The 21,631-nt window shown below is 44.2% G+C and overlaps 1 protein-coding gene across 1 annotated transcript in view; it reads right to left on the bottom strand.

Annotated features, from left to right (window-relative positions):
* The window catches only part of CORO7 (coronin 7), a 1,792,839-nt gene that overhangs the window by 93,999 nt on the left and 1,677,209 nt on the right, over window positions 1-21,631 (bottom strand). The window contains exon 20 of the mRNA XM_069646849.1: window positions 7,528-7,613. Within this exon, the coding sequence (XP_069502950.1) occupies window positions 7,528-7,613 (86 nt within the window). The remainder of the gene's footprint in view (window positions 1-7,527; window positions 7,614-21,631) is intronic.

Raw genomic sequence — 21,631 nt, forward strand, 5'->3', positions numbered from 1 at the left:
GTCCTAACATACAACTAAGCAAGGAAAATACAGAACACACACACACACACACACAACACACACTGACACTGAGCCCCCACAGTGTATGCATTCCAACAAACAATGAAATTACAAAACACATAATTGCAGTAACAATATTCAGACATTACCATAACCACACACAGCATACGCACTGTCTCCCACTGTATACACATTCCAAACATACTCTCAACCCCCACAGTATGCACAGTCTGACATACACTCATGCAAGAAAACACATAATTCCAGGAACAATATTCTGCCAACATTAACAGAACCACGCACAGCATAGGCAAAGAAATACAAAATGTATCCAAAGAAACACAAAAATGTATTAACAAAAAAGTATATGCTATATAAAAAAGTAAAAAAGCACATTACTGTGAAACATAATGTAGGCTTCAAGAATATTGGCTTAAAATCCCCCCATCGGTCAAATGTACTCCATCCATCCGAAAAAAAAATTATCAATGTTACTCTTAATTTTCTTGTGAAAAATAAAATGTAGTCTATGTTTAATTCAAAATTTATATATACACATATTTACAGTTGTGCGAGCATGATACATTTTTCGGTGATTCGCACTACCCCCTTTATGTGCTAGCTAACGAAAACATTATTTTTGTTGCTGGAAATAATCCTGCTAGTCATAGCCGATCAGTTTTACTATGTAAACACATTCCAGTTCCTTTGTAGTAGGCAAGATTGTTACCACTATAGTGGATTACAATAAAATCAGGTGGGTCAACGCTGTCAAAATAAACCAAAAGTTGACCCATAATTTCTCGACATTTGCCACCTCTAAAAGCAAGCCATTCCACCTTCACATCACCAAATGGTGAAATAGTGAGAACTCATCAAATATAATGCTCCAGCCAAGGTATGCACAAATCTCCTACAATTAACACTTTAATTCACATACATTTTTAAAAAACGGTTTAAATAACTACACACCTGTAAAATATACATATAAAACGTGTATGCAATACAGTAGTCACATGCATAAAAATACACATATAGGCATGCTAAACTTAAACTATAATAATTTGCCTTACAAACAAAGCTGCATGCATGCCTAAAGTACAATACGCACATGTCCAGCTACAAACATGCACATGTACACTGTACTAACGCTGCACCCACACTTAACCATCAAATGCCTTGAATAACGCAGAAACAGGACAAATAAGCAAGCATGCGTAATGGAAAATACACTTACATTGCGGGTGTTGACAAATAGTTACGTACCAAACTTTCACAACTCAAGATTGACAAATACACAAAATACATCCACAACACCTTTGCGTACAAACTTAGGTGGGGTTCAATTTTCAGAAAAATGCACCATACACTGTGTCAATAAAAACACAACTTCTTCTTTAACAACAGCACATGCAAATAATAACCAACTGCGCATGCGCAATGCACATCAACCAATCAACATACACAAACACTCAGTTGTACTCAAGTTACAATAAACGCACATCCCATTTCGCCCAAACGGCCCAACTTAGTCTACCACGTCTATTAAGAATATAAATCACTACAATTTAAAACAGTGATCAGTGCGGTTACAATGTAAGTACCCTTTACAAACGTAAATACTTTAAAAATAATGTTAAACTTGTCATTTCATCATTTTATAGTTTAAAATAATGTACAACTATTTAATTGCTGCATATTTGAAAATCAAATGTAGTCTCTTAGAACTAGTCATCAAACAGTGGTATATTGTTTTCTTGGATAACCTCTTTCAGAAACCGTGCGAAAAAGCCATCTCCACTATACTAAGCTTCTCTTTCACTATGAATTGTCGAAGGGACTTGGTGTAGACCTCCCCGTCCCTATGGGTGCAGTTGACGGGGACAACATTTGTATGTTAACCTATTCTGACAAGATCAGGTCAGAACAGACTGAGGTCTGGCGACTTTTCTACTTTAACAAGGCCACTATCTTCTGTCCTTTCAATGAGAGGTAGGCTTTGTACAGCATTCCGCAGAGTTAATACCTTGGATTTCTCTGCTGTTTGAGGGTCTTAAAATCCAGCATGGACTTCCTCTTCCCTCTTCTCTGGGACACAATAACCTATAATCATCAGTTGTGCTGGATGAATGCTGGGATAAGAGGAAGGCAGACAAATCACTTCATGGCAGGCCCTTCTGTTATGCTAGACATTGGTTTCCTTGGCAGTGCAATGTTCCTGCACTTTTCGTCTCTGGTTATCATCGGTCTTAGTCCCAGGTTTGAGGGGTTCTGGTTTTCTCAGCATCTCTATCCTAACCTCCCCCCTGCTGGCCTCTTTCAGTTTTCTCCTCCTGTCTCAACCCAACCTTCACCAAATGACCCCTACCAACCTCTTCCTTCTGTCGTCACCCAGAATCCTCCAGGTGACTCCAACTAACCTCCTCAGTCTGTCTTAACCTAACCATGTCCAGATGGATTAATCCACACTATAGTTTTCAACTCCGCTCCAAATGCCTTCCTCCCTCTCTCTCTCTCCAAACTACTTCACCACCCTGCACATTTCTCCAAACACCTTGCTCATTCTCCAGTCTCCTTCAAACCTTTGCAGCCAGCCTTTACTTTACACACACACACTGGGACTTTGGGCTTATCTAGCCTTGTAACTCTCCCCATTAGGCTGGACTTTCTAGGAGGGTCTGCGCCTTTGAAGTTAAACGGGAGAGAAGCTGTGATTGGCTGCCCGTGATGAGTTCACCTGTGCTTGATTTCGGCTTCTGTATACGAACCAAGTCTTTAAACAACAGATCTTAAATTCTACTTTCTTCACTGGTCCATTGTCTGTTTTTCCAGAGACGTCCTGGAGCCTGTGTTCACAGAGTTGCTGAGTAAAGGCGAGAGTAGGAAAAACATTTTTAAATATACCCCCGATGCTCTGCATGACTGCTGGCAGGTCAGGCTGCAGCTAAACAAAAAATGCAGCAACACAGCATTCAGAGGGCCTCTGAGCGAATGATGCTGGAAAGTGTAACAATTATCTTAAATATGAGTGGGCTCATAAAGGGCCCCTGCATCGGAGAATAAATATTTGTATGATACATGTTTTTCCTGGTTCTCAGAACTCAGTTTTCTTAATGGAAGAACGTCAACAACTCTATCAGCTCCATTAACATATGAAATGCTTATTTGGAGAAAAGCAGAAATATTGAATCATTATCAGCATTCATTTTCAGTGATACCATTGCACCTTGGGTCTCTCAAAGAGACAATTCTCAAATGGTTTTATGTGGCAATACCCTGCTTTATGATGTACATTGAGCAGGGAGACCAGGGGACCCACCCCAAAACACCCCCATCACATCACTGGCTAGCTTGGGGAGGCATCTGGCTCCCTTAGCACCGCACCAGATACCGCTTGTGTCAGGCAGGGGACTTTGTCACAGAACCAACACAAAGTATTTCACACAAAGCCATCCTAAACCGATTGACTTGGCTAGTTACAACTATGGATGGCTGAATGAGCCCTAGTGCATAGGGGTCATGCAACCACTATGATATCTTCTTGAGTGGGGCAGCAAGAACCTTAGTCACTATCTCTCTCTGCAGGCTCGAGTATTGAATTGGTCAGGATCCTGGTTAAGGTGTGGAAATGACCAACAATAAGTGGCAGTTTCACAGCCACACTTCGACCATCTGGAATTAGATACAAGAAAACACATGCCTCTGATCTGTTTTGGATGCCAAATGTCTTTTCCTCTTCTTTCAGTAGCTGCTGTACTGGAGAGATTACAAATTGTAAAGCAAGAGAATCTGGCATGCATAGGTTGAGTGAGAAGGGCCCTCCAGCACCGTTTGAAAATCTGGGACTGTGTAGTATCTCTAACCATGGTTGGGTGTGCAAAAGGCAGCCATTGGATATAACCATTGAAACGTAGTGAAAGGTACCTGAGAGCAATGTATTGTAAGGTACTCATGGTGGCAACAGTAAAGACAGACACAAGTGATCACAGATCAAGGGTGTTTATTAAACTGTATACGTAGGTTGGAAAAACGTCTTATCTAAACCTAATATGGGAGCAAGCTTCGACCATCAAACTATATAATAAGACCGTCCGAGTGGCATCTTGTCAAAATAAAAGGGCTTATATTAATAAACCTATTGCAAATCCTTACTGTAATACAAAAATAAGAGTGGGATAATGTTCTGAAGAAAGAAGGAAGCTTTCACAAATAATAAGTCAGGATGCGGTAGTTGGGTTCTCCCTTCCCCACGTTTTCAGCATGGGTCAATGTAGGATTCAGGAGCACAGCACACGCTGAAGCTTTTCCCAGCATGAGCCAAGAGTTCCGCTCTCAGCAATCAGGGCCTTCGGTGGTTAAGTCTCTTTTCTACAAAAAAGTCTCTTTCCTCCGAGGACCTGATGGGTTTTAAAATAAACAAAAGTTCCTTTCTGTCTGTGCTTTGGGTGATGCCTTTTCACCCATGGATCCCCCTCTTCTGGGCCCAGATCCACAAAAAGTTCTTAATGATATCAGGACCTTCGTTAGATAGGTTTTCTTTCTTCTGAGGGCCTGACAGGTTTAAAGTACAAAACAAAAGTTCAACAAAAAGTTCTAGAGTTCTTCTATGGGTGTATTTGGCCCTTCTCCAATAGGATCTTCTCTCTGTCGGGTACACTCTGGCATGACATGCATTCAAAGACTTTCACTGTTGTACTTTTCTTTGCTGCATTCACAGGTCAGTGGGTGATGGCTTCTCACACTTGGATCCCCCTCTTCCTGGCTCAGATTCTACTCGACTATTCGCCTCCCACCGTCGGGTTCACTATAGCTTTCAATGCAATTTTCATCTGTGATATTCACAAACCTAATGTCCTTTTAAACAGTTCACTATGGACATCCCTCTGCTGGGTTCACTCTTGTCTACACACTGTATATTGGGACTTTAGACTTCTCCCTCTTGTTTATCGGCATCAGTCCTTTGGGTTCACTTTTGTCAATCAGTTTTCCTGATTCGGTTCCTTTAGCTTCACAATCTTCTGTCAGTCAAAGACTTTCGACTGTACAGAGGATTTTACTGTACCTATGTATGACCTTTCCTATGTACCTTTCCCAAGGCCTTCTGGTAATGGTAGTTTCAACAATCGGGTAATCTCCCAGAGTTTCCTGCGTGAGCACCCACGTGATGCCAGACTCCTATGTTGCTGGTTTTCCTCCTCCTAATATCAAACGTTCTTTGTATTCTTTCACAATTCAAGTAGCCGTTTGCTACTTTCGTTCAACACAGTTCGGTTTCTTATCGGCTCTCCCTTCCAATCACCGGCTGGGATGAACCGCTTGGCTTTTCTTCTCTCTGGAGTTAAGGTTGGTACCACGGAGACAAGCGTCTCTCCCCGGCTTGGTTATCAGCAGAGGAGGGTCCAGTGTACTGCTGACATCTGTTACAACACACACTGGCTATTGTTTGTGGTCTTACAATTCCTTCTGCGGAGGATTCACTGACCTTCGTCAGAAAGGGCAAGGTCGCTTCTTCCCTTGTAACCCTCTTGGTTTGTGCAGTCTTTCTCCTCCTCTTGAACTCCTGTGCTGAGTTAGCTCTCTCGTTGTTCGGTCTGCCTTGCTCATCTTGTGCTCCACCTTTTATCCCTTTGGGGAAGGAAAAGGGCCTTGTGGTTTGTGCGGTTTTGGTCAATTGCCGGACCCTTGTGTTGGGACATGTCAGGTAAATGGCTTGGGCGTTAGTCCGTCGTCCATCGTGATATGCAAAAGCTTTCGCGTCAGAAGGAGGGGGTTGTCATGGAAAATGATATTCTTCGTCCTAGGGCTGTTGATAAGGTGAGAAGGGTGAGATTGGTGAGTTTGCTAAACAAATGGAAATGACCAGGATTATTAGGGTGGACAACAGAAAAAAAGGAGATTAATAGAGTTGGGGTTTTCGAGGGTAACAAGGTTTGGCCTCCTAGTTGGTTGGCTATATATGGAGGGGTTGTTGCATCTGGGCCTGATAGATTCCCTAAGAGGAAGAGAGGTAGATGTCAAATAGCCTACAAAGACTTCAGGGGTCTCTGCCTCCTTTCCCTCGGTATAATACTGTGCCTCACCTGGGGCCTTTCCCCAGGCACAACCTCAAGTTCAGCCTTTCAGGTGATCCTCCTTCTTCCGTCCACCCCTGGGGTTGGGGTTTGAGAGCATCAGCCCTTCCAAGGCCACTTGAATAAGGGATTTTCAAGGCTGGCTTGGGAGAATACCCTCAGGTTTCTCACAGTATGCAGATGACTAATCAAAATTCACCCATGGAACTGTATCTATGACTTTTTAATGGCCTTTGGTTTGTGGAAAACCCTTCTAACCCAGTGGTCTCGGAGAGCATGGACCAGTTTCAATACAATCAACAGTTGCAGAGGCAAAAAGACCAAACAGGCTGAACACTAGGCAGCACTTTAAGAAGGATGTTTACAGAACCACTTTCCTGGCCCAAAATGCTTCCCAGCTTTCAAAAAGAACCAGGTGGTTTAAAAATTACCACACATGCCCTCATGGGCAATATGCAATGAAGAACAATGTGTGATGCAGGGCACCCTATGTCTCAGAGGGCCCAATGTATGGTTGCTAACAGTTTCAAACATTCATTACTTTCAAAGTGGCTTATTTATAATTTACCAGCATGCAAACTTCCAAAACCTATTACTATTCGATATAGGCCTAGCTTCCTTCCTTATTCGAGTTTTAAAAGTTCTGGTGATTTTAATCCAGTTTTAGCATTCTTTGTTACCTGTAAATGATGTACTTGTTTTTACTCGCTAGCTTTCAAGGAGAAAAAGAGTGAGGATGAGGAGGGTTGAGCAATTGCATATAAGGGTTGGTCAGATCTCAGCTGGGGTCGCCCCCTTCCTTTATTTTACTAACCTCTTTGCCATTATCCAGTTCCTTTCCCTGTTAAGGGGGAGGTCATCTCTCATGTAAAGTGAAGGGGGATGGATGGATATACAATTATGTGACAAAAGGTCTGCTCTCCTGTTTCATCCTGGTCTACTCTCCTCCACTTTTCTTCCACCTGACCCGACATGTGCTTGCTGTTTTATCTTCCCATTTACCTCTGCTTTCCATGTGTCCCCTTTTTAGTCAGATTGCTTTCTTTTAGTTACCATGCTTTGTGCCTTTCCCATCCATTACCTCGACCACTCTCACTTGCTCAGCTATTGCAGTTAACATTGCTTTCCACTGCAGCCATTGCTCTGCTGTTTTTTCCACATCTATTTTATGGCTTTCTACTTTTAGAGCTTGCTGTGCTAACTTATAGCATAGTAATTCTTCAACTGGTGCTGCTTATCTATCTGCCCCTACCTTACCACCATTTGCTGTTTTTTTCTGAAATTCTATTTTGCTTCTCACTCAGTTTTCCTCTCATTTGCTTCACTTATTCGTTTTTCCTTGCTACCCATCTATTGATCCACTAGTTGGTTCACTCTCAAACCCGCCCCCTTTCCTCTTATTAACATCATTTTTGCATCTTCCAAAGTATAAAACAGGGAAATAAAATGCTCTTACCTATCAAATCCAGATACCAGGAGGTATTTGCCAGCACAGACCCAAACCACACGTGCACCGCGCCCGCCCTCTGGCCCTGGGCCTGCCTAAGAAGAAAATGAAAGGAGAGTTAAAATGTGCTGCTCCCACATACAAACCAGAGGTGGGGAAGTGGTGCCAATCATCTTTCTAACTACACTTGGCAAGAAGAAGGGCCCATTGGCCTATTTGAAAACATAAAAGACAAGCCCAGATATTACCATTGATATCTGAAATTTAAATAACGGAATACTTGTGTGTTATACCTGAAACCTCAGTATCATGAGCGCCTGGAGACCATGCAAATGGCAGCGGTGAGCGGTATAAATCAACATAACATAAATGTTATGGACTGAGATTCAAGGCCTCAGTGAGGTGGTATGGGAAAAATCACAAAATACAGGAACTTTGGTAGATTTCTTTTAATAGTTGGGTCCTAGTTCAAGAGTCTTTTGATGTGTCTACAGCATGGTTACTCATTATGTGGACCTCAACTCCCATTAGCCCTAGACAGCATAGTGAGTGGTAAAGGATCATGAGAGTTCTAATCCAAAATAGCTGGAGGGCTACATAATCAGTAACCATGACATAAGGGATCAGGGGGGCGTGGCCAATAGTCATGGTGTAAGGATGCGCGATAAAGGATCTTCCGGTGGATCCTGTAAATAGCGTTGGTATTCTTAATAAACTTAATAGAAGCTCTGAAACGCAAGATGGGTTCACCTCACTAAAGAACAGATGGTTGGAGGGGAAGCAATCTCAGGGGCCAAGAGATAACTGAGAAAGGCACATGTCAGGCAGACGGCATTAGGGGGTGGGGAGGTGGTTAAAAAATGAAAATGGAGGCCTTTGATAAGAAACAATAAATGAGTGCTGTCTCTACAAAGGGCCGTGGAGGCAGTGGGGGATATAAAGTCCTCACCAGCTGGAGAGAACACGCAAATATTTGAGGCTATTGTGGCTCTGCGCACATCTATGGAAACCAGAATTGATGAAATAACGATTGACTTAAGCCTAGTCAAACTGGATTGTGGTCTCTGGCCTTCAGAGTGGGAGCCACAGAGTCTATTGTGGAAGATACTATGAAAGTTACCAGAGAGCTGAAGACTGAGGTGAACGACTCGACCATGAAGGTGAAGATATTGGAAAACAGAGCAGAGGAAGCTGAGGGAAAGGTGAGAAGAAGTAACAGAAAATCTTTGGTCTGCCAGAAGGAAAGGATGGACGGGACCCCACCACATGTTGAGAATCTTCAAGAGGTGGGCCTGGAAATGCTTACACAGGGATTTACCATAGAGAGGGTACATACATTCTCGGCATTGAAAGCTCCTCTGGTTGCCCCTCCGAGGGGAGGCACTGATAGCTAAATGTTTGAACTATAAAGACAAGGAGCGTATCTTGGCATTCTCCAAGGGTGGAGGAGTGATAAAAAGAGCATCTGCTACACTAGGGATCTACCCACACTACACAATGCAAGTGCAGTGGCATAGGAGCCGGTTTGGACCCATGAAAGAGACTCCGTCAACTGGGGCTAAAATATATGCTTATATATTCTGCTAAATTGAAAATCCTGATAAGGCAAGGGCGCAGTTCTTCGAGAACCCGGAAGACGCAAACCAATGGATGGATGCCAATACAATGGCCCCCATGCAGGAGAGGCGAGATACAAACTGCTGACGGATAACATCACTAAGGGTAACATTTCTGCAAGACAAGAGTGGTGGGAGGTTCATAGGTTACAAGGGAAGTAGATGGGCCGGCAAACTGGGGGGTCTGCTCATGGGTATGTCTCAATTTAGAGGGTTTGTAGTACAGTAGTAGATAGACTGGCTGATTGCCCTCATTCTAGTTTATGAAGAATACCAATTTAGGGTATTCACCAGCCAACCTCCTAGTTTGGGAAGAGGGGGGTTATTATTGTTGTGGAAGGGCCTGCTGCGAGCTAACAGCTGTGTGGATCGGATATTGCAGAGCGACAAACGGAAAGATTGACTAATGACACAGAGAACCCAACCAGGGCAAGGACTGGTGGTGATGGGCATCAGTATACTCCAAAAATGTGAAGAGAGGGGCAGCGCACTCAGGATCAAAACATTGGGCGGATGGGACACCTGGAGAAAGGAAGCAGGTAGGGGTGAGAATCTCATATTTCCAACAAACTGACAGTAGCCTCCTGCCTGCAAGGTTAGAGGCCTGAACGGTTACATTAAGTGTAATAGAGTGGGTATGCATTTTCATAGGAAACAAATTGGGATTGCGTTGCTGCAAGAAACGCATCTCATGATGAGAAAAACAGGCAGTGATACTGATGAAATGGGAATGGGTTGGTTATGGTGCGACATACTCCAGGTATGCTACAGAGGTATAAACAGATGAGGGACGGAAGGCCCTAGTACATGGATTTGTAGAAAATTGAGAGGTGTGCATAATCACTACTTATGCTCCCAATCATGATGCCTGCTGTATACAAGTCTGGGCCCTTACCGAGGCATGATGTCGATCTCGGGTGGTGTGATGAATCCAAAGGAGTCATCCCAGGTGTAACCACCTCCCATGTGGCCAGGGGACTGCAGTCGCTACCTGATCCTGACCCTGACCCTGAGGGTGGCTATCTGAGGGAGGATCACATGGAAGGAGACGGCCTCCAAGAGGTGTCATGGCTTCACTGGGTGAGACATGGTATCCCCCATTTGCCCATGAAGAAGACACGTTGATACCCAATACCCTAATGGCCTATTGCCATGCATCTGTTTCCCCTTTTAGGGAAAACAGAGAAACTTTTTCCCAAAGCCCTTTTTACCAAACTTCAATCCTTGGGCAAAAGGGTAAAAGCTCCAAGACTGTCTTTCCCAGCCCCTAATTATCATCCATATAGTACTGGCTCATCATGTTCAAAGACTGCAAGTAATTTGTCAAGTAATTCACACCAGTCGTCAACATCAGTGGACTTCATCTTCCAGAATTACCCACGTACTAGGAGAGGAAGACTGGATCAAAACAGATCGGAAAGGGCCTCAAACTCAAGGAGTATGCTGGTTGTTTTCACAATACACTGGCGCGTGGGACAGTTAAAGATTGAAAACCAATTGCAAGCGGCTGCTGCTGTTTGGAAGAAGTTGTACCTCTCAGCGAGGCACATGGTCCCTGGGAGCACAGACCAGTGTGGTGCAGCCAAGGGTCTAGACAGCAAAGAGGTGGAGAAATGTTGTGTGAGCAGGACGTGCCACAGACATGCCAGGAACAAAGAGAAGACTCCTGGGCGTTTGGCAGTCAGAGAAAGCAACACTAGACTTACAGCAACCTGAATAAAAGCAGGTGTCCTGACAGGAAGCCGTGAGAGGAACTGGAACGACGTGACACAGTCCAGGTGAAAAGAGGGTGGCAAAGTCTTGCTGTGTAAGCACAAATGGGACCGAAGATGCCACAAAGATCCGGTGAGTCAACCCAAGCCAAGTGGGACCCCCCCTGGGCATTTCAGCAACCACGCCAAACACCATTTGTAAACTTAAAAGTCTCTGAAACATGAGATATTGAAAAGATTATTTCCAACCCAAGAGGAGATATTGCAAATATGAGCCCCAGCCATATATAAGAATATGCAATGTAGATTTGGGGGAAACCAAGAGCGAATGTTGAAACAACCAGAAATACAGAACTTAAGTGCAATTGTGGAATTAAAAAGGTTTACTTATGAATGTGAGAAGACCTGGCAGGGGAGTATACCAGGCAGTTGTAAATCTATAGGAAGTCCCACGAAAGGACTGTGTTTATTAAATCAAAGAAGGAAACTTTGAACAAAGGAACATTTGAAAGAAGGAACTACAAGGCTAAGGAGCTCTGTAACAAAAGGATTGATGTGTGCCATGAAAGACACAAAGAACTGTTAGACCAAGAATCATTGACATAGTATTGAAGAATCCAGGGGAAGGGAATCACCCTCTGGAACCAAGGTTCTTTTACCTTGGGGAACTTTTATATTGGAGCTGTTCTATTTTTCCTTTATCAACATTTTTGGATATCACCAGATTAAAGAAATGTCAATTTTCACTTCATGATTTCATTTGTAGTGTAAGGGTTGGGATAGAACGTTTGGACACAAGGGCAGTTTTGATTTTGACATCCTGAAACAGACAGATCCTTAGTTTTTAGTTTTAGGTATGAAAATTCCTTAGTGCAGGGTCAGAGAGAGATTTTTCCAACCCACTTTTTATTAATAAAAGTCTTTAACCACAAATATGACAACTTTGTGTCCGATTTTCATTTCTGACCCATCATAGGTGGGGATTGTAATTGTCCACTAGACCCGAGATAAGATCCATCGTACGAGAAACGCTTTAGGATGGCCCCACTGGAAAGGGTGTTATGACAACTACTGAGGGAGTCTGAGTTGGCGAAGGTCTGGAGAGGACTAAATGGGGATTGTAGGGGGTAATCATACTTCTTACACCCACATAAATTACAAACACTGATCGATTAACTTTTCACGGGGCTCGAGAGGTTGGGAGAATTCACTAGTGCCACTAGGGCAGGACGCTTTCAGATCAATCTCTGCTATTTGTGTCATGGCAACTGGGCATTGCAAGGGCTTCGGTACCAACCTGGAGGTTAAGAAAAGAAGCCCTGACTAATTTTTTTTTTTCGAGAACATATGGCAGACAAGATTGAAGAAATATTTACCCCAAACATATGCAGCATCACAAGTGAAGAGGTTTTATGGGTAATGTTTAAGGGGTACCCAGTCAATTTATCGCAAACATTACAGAGTGGTATATAACAGACCGGACTACAACACCAAAAAACACAGAAAAGATTAAATAAATGTATAAAGTGTACTGGGGTAAAAGGTTAAGATGGGTCGGATGTGACTGGGGTGGTGTTAAGGGTGGAAAATCAGGGGGATTGGTGGGGCACACCCCCAAATTAAAAATAAAACAAAGAATTTGGTTTATGACCACAAAGACATGTACCACTCTATATTTTCTATCGGTAAAATCACATATAACCTAATTTAAGGTAGTAATGAGGTGCATAGTGATTGCTATGGTTGGGGGGAGTCTGAACGTCTTTAGTGGATAGTGCATCAGGTAGAGAGACACGCATTCAGAGATTAGAAGAGGCAATGCCATTGGAAGAAGAGAGAGGAGGAGATAAGAATTCTGAGACAGAATTGTTTGGGCAAATGGAATAGGCTGGGCAAATATGACTGCGAAATTCACAGAGAGAATACACAAACAAGGGGACAAACCCGGAAAGATGCTGGCACGGCTGTGCTGCAGGGAAGAACTGCGATAAATGATTTGTGCAGTTAAAGACAAGTATAGAGAGGTATGGAGATCTCAGTGTGAGATCAATGATACCTACCGAAGATTTTATGAAACCCTATATAGAACGGCGCAGACAGACAAGTTACTTACCAACTGTAACGTTCTTTCGACTGGATGTTCCTCCTACGTATTCCTTACCTTTGATAAATCCACTTCCAGCTTGCTGACCTCGGAAAAAATGTTTCACAGTAGAGGGCGCTGCATCTCGATGTCCCTCGAGTCGGTGTCCCTCGAAGGCCTACGTATCAACGCCAATGTCACCATAGGTATAAATAGTCTTGCGCAGCATCCGTTGCTCAGTTCCATTTTGAGGTGCTGTGTTTGCCCAGTATGGGATGGTTAGTACCCTTGAAGGAGTGTAGGCTGCATCTACAAGGGAAGTTTTACTGCAGGGAAGGATGGGAGGTGCGATAAGGAATATGTGGGAGGAACATCCAGTCGAAAGAATGTTACAGATGGTAAGTAACTTGTTCTTCAAATGGATTGTGTCCTCCCATGTATTCCTCATCTTTGAAAGACTCCCAAAGCAGTTATGTGTAATAGGAGGCGGGAGTAAAACGTAATGATTTCTTAAAGATGCACGGAGTGCAACACAGCTTTCCCAAATTTAGTCTCCTGGCCAGTGGAGGAATCTAGACTGTAGAATTTGGTGAAACTATGTGCAGACGACCATGTGGCAGCCGCACATATGCCTTTAATTGCAACTCCTCTTTGGAGAGCTGACGAGGCTGTGATACACCTGGTTGAATGAGCCCTGAGGAGTTGAGGAGGATCTTTTCCTAGCAATTTATAGCACTCTATGATAGGCAGTATTATCCATCTTGAGATGGTCTGTTTCGTGATAGGTAAACATAGTTTATGTCCTGCATACCCCACAAACAACTGATCTGCTTATCTAATCCTAGCAAGTCTGTTAGTGTAAAAGCTCAAGGCACGCCTTGGATCCAGCCTGTGCAATCTCTCTTTCTCTTTCCCTGGGTGAAGAGGAGGGTAAAATGAAATCAAGGTTATATTTTGTGTGATATGGAATTCTGAGACAACCTTTGGGAGGAAATTTGGCTTCACTTGAAGAACTACTTTATCTTTGTGAAAGACTGTTTGTGGAGGTTTGCAAGATAAAGTTTGTAATTCACTCACTCTTCTGGCAGAAGCTAAAGCCACTAGGAAGACTGTTTTCAGAGTGAGAAACCTTAATGGACAGAAATGAAGAGCTTCAAATGGAGTACTAGATTTAAATCCCACAGGGGAACTTGAAAAGGAGTTGGGGGAAAAACATTATTCAACCCTTTCAGAAACTGAATGACTGGGGGCAACCTGAAATATGAAGGTTCCTCAGCCGTGCGTTTAAAGATAGATAGCGTGGCGAGGTAACCCTTGATTGTGCCAACTTGAAGGACGGAATTTGCCAACTATAGTAGGAAAGAGAACACCATCGGTGTACTACGTGAAAAAGGGTCAATATCCTTATCTCTATACCAGCTGCAGAATTTTTTCCAACGGCAGCAGTATAAAGATTTAGTTGCTGGCCTTCTGGCTGAAAGCAACACCTCCATTACGTCATCCGGAAGGTCCCAATCTTTGTATCACACTTGGTTTCTGAAAGGTTGAGAGTCCTGCTATCCGGTTAGAGAACCTGACCTTCCTCTTGCGAGAGAAGATCCTCTCTTTGTGAAATACGAATTGCAGGACAGATGGACATGTCTAGAAGATCCGGGTACCACGTTCTCCTGGCCCAATCTGGGGCAATTAGAATCATGGGTTTCTGGAATCTCCTCAACCTCCTGATCACTTGAGGAATGACTGGGACTGGAGGAAACGCATACAGAAGTGGAAACTACCAGTCCACCACGAACGCGTCCCCTACAGTGCCTTTCAGGGGAAATTCCCTTGAGCAATACTGATCGTACTTCCGGTTGATACTGGTGGCGAACCGATCCACCTGAGGGGTTCCCCAAAGGGCAAAGATCTCTTGAAGGACTTCCTGAGCTAGTTCTGACTCGTGGGAGACTGGTCTGCCTGCTCAGAGCATCCGCCGCCGTGTTCTTATCTCCGGCTAGGTGAACTGCTGACAGAGAAATATCTTCTTGTATTGCCCAGACCCAGAGCTGCATTGCCTCTCTGCACAGTGGCAGTGACCCTACGCCTCCTCTTTTGTTGAGGTAGTTCATGGCCACTGTGTTGTCCGTCATTATCAGAACATTTTTCCCCTGTACTGATGGCAGGAAAGCTTTCAGTGCTAGCCTGATCGCTCTCAGCTCTAATAGGTTGAAGTGTAGTATGGACTCCGATGGAGCCCATCGACCGCTGATGGTTTAGTCGTTGGCATGGGCTCCTCACCCCATGAGTGAGGCGTCCGTGACTACTGTCATCTCCGATCATGGTTGCCAAAACGGTTCTCCTTTCAAGGTGTTCTCCCGACAGGCCCACCACTGAAGGTCTTGTGCTACTCTGTTCGGGATTTGTAGGAGATCTGACATTCTTCCTGAGAATTGCGACCACTGGGTCCTTAACGCGTACTGGAGAGATCTCATTCTCAGGCGAGCCTCTGGCACTAGAAAAATGCAGGATGCCATGAGGCCGAGCAACCTCAAAAAGTCAAAGGGTGGAAGACGCTGGACATTTTGAAATCTGGTCACCATCTGAAGAAAATCTTGATTCCTCACCTCTGGTGACAAGGCTTTTCCCAGGGATGTGTCCAGGACTGCTCCAATGAACTGGAGTTTCAGTGATGGGATCATCTGTGACTTCTTTAAGTTGAGGGAGGAGCCCAGCCTGTGGAGGAAGTGGCAACATAATCTAGATGAATCTGAGCTTGTTCCGGGACACTACTCTGATCTACCGGTCATCCAGGTAGGGTTAGACATGAATCCCTTCCCTCCTTAGACTTGTTGCCACGACCACCATTAACTTGGTGAAGACCCTCGGGGCAGAGGTTAGCCCAAATGGCAGAACCCAAAATTGATAGTGAGAACTGCCAATGACGAACCTCAGGTACTTCCTGTGCTTTTAATGTATTGGCACGTGAAAGTAAGCATACTGAAGTTCCAGAGATACCAACCAATCCTGGAACTGGAGGGCCTGAAGGATTTGAGAAAGGGTTACCATCTTGAACTTGTCCTTCCTGATGAATTTGTTCAATTCTCCCAAGTCCAAGATGGGTCTCAATCCTCCATCCTTCTTTGCTATTAGGAAGTAGGGGGAGTACCAACCCTTGTTCCTCTCCGCTACAGGTACCGGTTCTATGGCACCTTTCTCTAGCAGGTCTGAGATCTCCTGCATAAGGAGCAGGTCTGAAAACCTCAAAGAGTTGTTCCCCGGTGGATGACTCTGAGGAGTATGTAGGAAAGGCAGGCAGTAACCTTGGGCAATTATCTCCAATGCCCAAGCATCTGACGTAATAGCCCGCCATTCTGTCAGATGTTGAGTTAAGCTCCCTGCTACTGGTGTTTTGTGTTGAGAGACACAGAGAGGGTTAGGAGCGGCTGACGCAGATGCTGAGGGTAAATCAGCCCTTGCTGATGCGGACTTGGTACCTTTGACCCATCCACCATGGGTGAATCGTATCTGGCCCCTTTGAGCTGGCTGCCCTCTGCCTTTTCCGAATGCTGAGTAAAAACAAAAGGGCTTCCCCCTCCAGGACGTACCTGTGGGGTGATTTGGAGTTTGACAAATTGCAGCCCCAAGGGATTTGGCTGCCGCTTTTGAGGTTTGCAATTTCTCCAAACTGTCATCAGCTTTTTTGCCAAATAGTGAGATGCCGTCAAAGGGCATATTCAGAAGTCTGGCTTGTACATCAGGAGCAAAACCAGATTTCCGCAACCACGCAAATCTGCGGATTGTGGTACTCGCCGCTAGGGCTCTGCTGATGCCGTCAGCATAGTCGAGACCTGTTTGGAGGAACTCGCACATCGCATCCTTCCCATCTTTGATGATATTCAAGAATGCGTCTGGTTCCTCCCCTTCTGGGAGACAGTCAGACGCCAATGAAGCGCACTCCCAAAGGGTGTGGCTGAATCCTGCTAGTGTGCAAATGGCGTTAACAGACTTAAGTGCCATGCTGCACGCCGAAAAGATCTTTTTAAACATAGCATCACATTTTATGTCATCTGTATCTTATGGTATAGTGGGGTATGCCGATTTGCTACTCAACGACGTTGCAGCCTGCATTACTAAACTCTCTGGGATTGGATGCTTACTTAAGCCTACAGGGTCTGAGGCACTCTGTACTTCGCATAGAGTTTTTTATTTACTGCAGGGATAACCTCCAGTGTTTCCCAATTTGTGGCTATTTTCCTCTGCAATGCTGCAGGAAAAGGGACTATAGAGTCTTCTTGAGGCCCTTTATCTAAGATGTCTGTTAGGTCATCCTTTTGGAAAGAGGGTGCAGGTGTTACCACCCAATAAACTCCATAATTCTTGCCTTAAGTGATCTGTAAAACATTTCTGCATGCTCTCCAGGTTCTGGTCTGGCAAAGTCAGCCTCTGGAGAGGTATCTATGCCACTGGCATCTTGTAAATATTCCTGAAGATCTCTTAATCTATCTTCCTCAGATATTAGTTCCTCTGGAATAGGAACCCTTGCAGTTTGTAAGCCCAAAGGCCTCTCATTATCAATCTTCTCCTTCGTCATAGATCGAGGACAAAGCTCTGAAGTAGTCAGAGCGTGGGTAAGGGGTAAAACCCATTTCAAGAGATGAGGGAGCCAAATTGGTCAAAACTGCTTGAGAAAGGGTTGTAGTTGTCGATGTAGATGTCAAAGGTCTCGACAAACGTACAAACAGTGTCAATGTACTCGAGTATGGTCTCGATGTCGTTGAGAGAATCGGAATTCTACTCGTTGTTGTCAATATGATCGATGCCCCTTTCAACATCTTTGAAGGATCCTTCGACGCCCCGCGTACCAATGGTGCCGTCGGGACATGAGGCTTTGAAGGCCTCTCTTTCATCGGCGTCGATGACACAGTCTTATGAGTTGAAGTCACCTTCGACGGTGGCTTTGATGACGCAGTTTTATGCGAAGGGTCCTTGTCCTTACTCAAGGGCTCATGACGCTCTCGAGGGTTTTTATTTGCCAAGGTCGACTCACAGTGTTTTTCTTTTTCGGGTCTTTCACCCGGGGTATCACCTCTAGGCATCTCCGAGGGGGACAAGTCCACGTTCTCGAAGACCCTTAGCATGTTTTTGCGAAATTTCTCCCACTTAGCTGGAGAGCTGTTTTTAGTGGGGTAGGTGACCCTTTCTGGAAAGTTAGAAGATGAAGAGGAAGGTGATCTATGACGCCTCTTCTTAGTATGTCTCGATCTAGATGAGTGGTGAGAACCACTTCGAGATCTCGAGCGGGAATGTCTTCTCCGATGACGACGAGACTAATGTCTCGACTCGGCCGAGGACAATTTCAAAGGGGTAGAGGATTTAACGGTCTTACCTTTTTCCAGATTCTCCCTATGCTCCCTCAAGGCTTTCGTCGTCATGGACATACACTCCTCACATTCTGAACACTAGTGCTCTGAGCCCAGGCACCACAGGCAGATCCTGTGAGAATCGGTTAACAACATCTTTTTTCCACAATCCCGACATTTTTTGAAGCCGGATCCTGGCGTTGATGAAGCAGACGAAGATGCCATCGCAGTAATTGAAGATTTTCCAAGGAAATCGACGTTTTTTGAAGATTTTACTGAGGAACCGAGCGTTGCGTCTCCGAGGCTTAGGAAGCGCGGAAAAACGGAACTGAGCGACGGACACTGCGCGAGACTATATATACCTATGGTGATGTTGGCGTCATTACGGAGGCCTTCGAGGGACAGTGACTCGAGGGACGTCGACGCGCAGCGCCCTCTACTGTGGAAACATTTTTCCAAGGCCAGCAAGCTGGAAGTGGATTTATCAAAAATAAGAAATACGTGGGAGGACACAATCCATTCGAAGAGGGACACTAGAGATATAACAGAGATTCTAACACAGATCTGATTACCGAGACTGCAGACAGACCAAATGGCAGCATTGGAGGCACCAATTACTGAAGACGAAGTAAGGACTGTGATTTTATCATTGCCAACCGGGAGGGGATGGACCCCCAGCAGAATTTTTATAAAGAATTAATTTCCAAAATCACACCCAGGTTGAGAGCTGTATACTAAGAAGCATACAAGCAGGGTATTCTCCTGTTAATACTCAAGTCTGGCAAACCTCGTCAGGAATGCGATCCTATAGACCAATATCCATGGTCAACCAGGAATGTAAGATTATTACACCCATCCAGCCTATCCAGGCTGAAAGACAGAAGAAAGAGATAGGGACATGTAATACATCAGGAACAAACATGGTATGTCCCAGTGAGGAACACCTCATAGAATTTGAGAGGATTGCATTTAGTCATAGATCCGACGAATTCCTGGGAGTACCGCTGTGCAGTCAAGGTATCCATGCCAGACCCATGCTGGAGAACAATAGTTACAGGTAAGTAATTTAACCTTATCCAGCATGGGGTCTGGCATGGATTCACATGCTCATGAATAACGAATACACAGCAGTACCACATTACACAACCACGGAAGGTGGCAAGGCTCAACTAACAGCTCCCGTGTGATGAAAGACACGGACCTCTCTGTTTCCTCTTCGCTGAGCGTGCTCCCGCACTAACACTTTCTGCAGAGGATCCATTTCTGGATCATAATTAAGGTAACCTCCATTTTTTGCTCATCGGGGTACCTCTTATGTGCTTTCTGCCCCTCCGGCACAGGAATGTTTACCTCTCACGACATAATAATAATTTTTTGTCGGTTTCTCAAGGTTCAGGCCCTCATATTTTCCCGCAATCAGGGCTTGCTCTCTCTACACGGCTATATTTAGCCCGCCATTTGGCTCCAACCTACATCCCATCTTCTCACCCGAGTACATAAGGACTGACTTATCTACAGCGGTTTCTCCTGGTACCACTTTAGGTAAGCTATACCCCTTCATTTGGTCCCCACTTGATTGGATATTCCCCCTCTCCCGCCTCCCTCCGTGTCCTCGTACCATGGGGCTGGTCAGGGGACGCATGTGGTGGGCCGGGGCTCTGGGTGTTTTAGGATCCCCTGTGAGGGACTAAGGGCCATCATTCTTATTTTACCCGACAGGATTCATCTGCAATTTGTCAGAGTACCCCCTGTATCAGAGGCTTAGCCTCACATGGCACGTAGCAGTTTAGTGCAGATAGGACCATGGTCTTACATTTGCACACAGACGTTTGCGTATTTTCCCTACACCTTAAACTCAAGTTTGTATACGTTTGTTTCATAACAAGCAATTCTGTTTTTTTTTCTTCCATACCCTCATGCACTTGCTTTCCATTTTTTCCTTCCTCTCACTACAACACTCACTACAACAGGGTCTTGCTACTTATTGCCCTGACGAAGGCGGAACAGTCTTTCAATGGTGAAGATTCTACTTTCTCCGCACAGTTGCCACCGCCGAAACGCACTTTCTTGATCAGAGGATATTGGAGGCTCTTCACTAACACGCCTCACCCACTTTGGGTTTTGAACCCTGCCCTTTGTGCTTCATTTGCTAAGAAAACGCAGTTTTGGCATTCATTATTTTGGGTTCTAAAAACTCCCCTCTGATGCGTTGGCAGACCCAATCCCAGCTTCCTAATATTTTTAACCTGGGATTTCACTTTCAAAGGAATATGTATTCTAGAAAAATTGAATGCCTATATATGAGTAGGAATTCTTGATTTTGTTAAGTAATATTGTAAGACTAAAAACAATTTAGGAACTCCTGTTTATGTCCGGCTTTGGTCCGGCACTTTTCTTTTTGTTTTGTTTTTTTGCTCTTTGGCCTTGTTTGGTTAAAAGTGTTGATTTGGCTCCAACCAGTTAATATATGGTTTCAATGATTTCACTTATTGTTATGTATGTGTATTACATGGCTCCAACCAGTTTATATATGGTTTCAATGATTTCACTTATTGTTATGTATGTGTATTACATGTTTGACTTAATTGTATGTACAAATATTTTGTATTAAATATGTTTTTATTTACAAAAAATCCAATTGTGATGTGAGGTTATGACTTTGAAATATACAAATGGGTGTAGTGTTTTACATAACCAATGAGGTTATTTTGGGAATAGGACCCATATAGGACTTAACTCTCTAACAGTTTTCATGGGCCCTTCCCTGCGGTCCCATTACCCTTTTTGTTGTGTATATAAGTCTTACCAGCTCTTTACTGGTACGCTACCCCGAGGGCAGACCACTGCCACCCTTGAGTGGTCACCACCCCTTCGAAACATAAGGCTCAACTAAAAGCAATTAACACTTAAAGGGATAGTCCAGTAAACAAATGTATTTTAAAAATAGATAGGCAACATTAAAAAAATAATACTAGCACTTTTAAAAAAAAACTTCCTATGTAAAAGTTTGAGCTATTCAAGCTCAAAATTCTCAAAAGCAAGCACACGGGCGCATCCATTTTGTGAAATGGATGCCTGCCTGTGCTGGCTTTTACTTTTGCGACACTAATGAAGGAAAAGCCAGCCAGCTGTAGTAAACAAAAGCTACCGCTGGGTGGCTTTTCCTTCATTGGTACTGTACGCGAAGGATGAGGACCGGAGACCAGAGCAGGAAAGCTGCAGCTGAATCTCGGTAAGTGCTATTTATTTTTTTTAAAAAATAAGCACTAGCTGCGTTTTTTTTCCTAAGTTTTCCGGGCTGGAGGAGCCCGGAAAACTTAGAAATAAAACTGCAGCTTTAAAAACGTATTTATGTTTGCGGTC

The sequence above is a fragment of the Ambystoma mexicanum genome, chromosome 2q (genome assembly GCF_040938575.1).
Source record: "Ambystoma mexicanum isolate Mex_15411 chromosome 2q, UKY_AmexF1_1, whole genome shotgun sequence".
Classification (NCBI taxonomy): Eukaryota; Metazoa; Chordata; class Amphibia; order Caudata; family Ambystomatidae; genus Ambystoma; species Ambystoma mexicanum.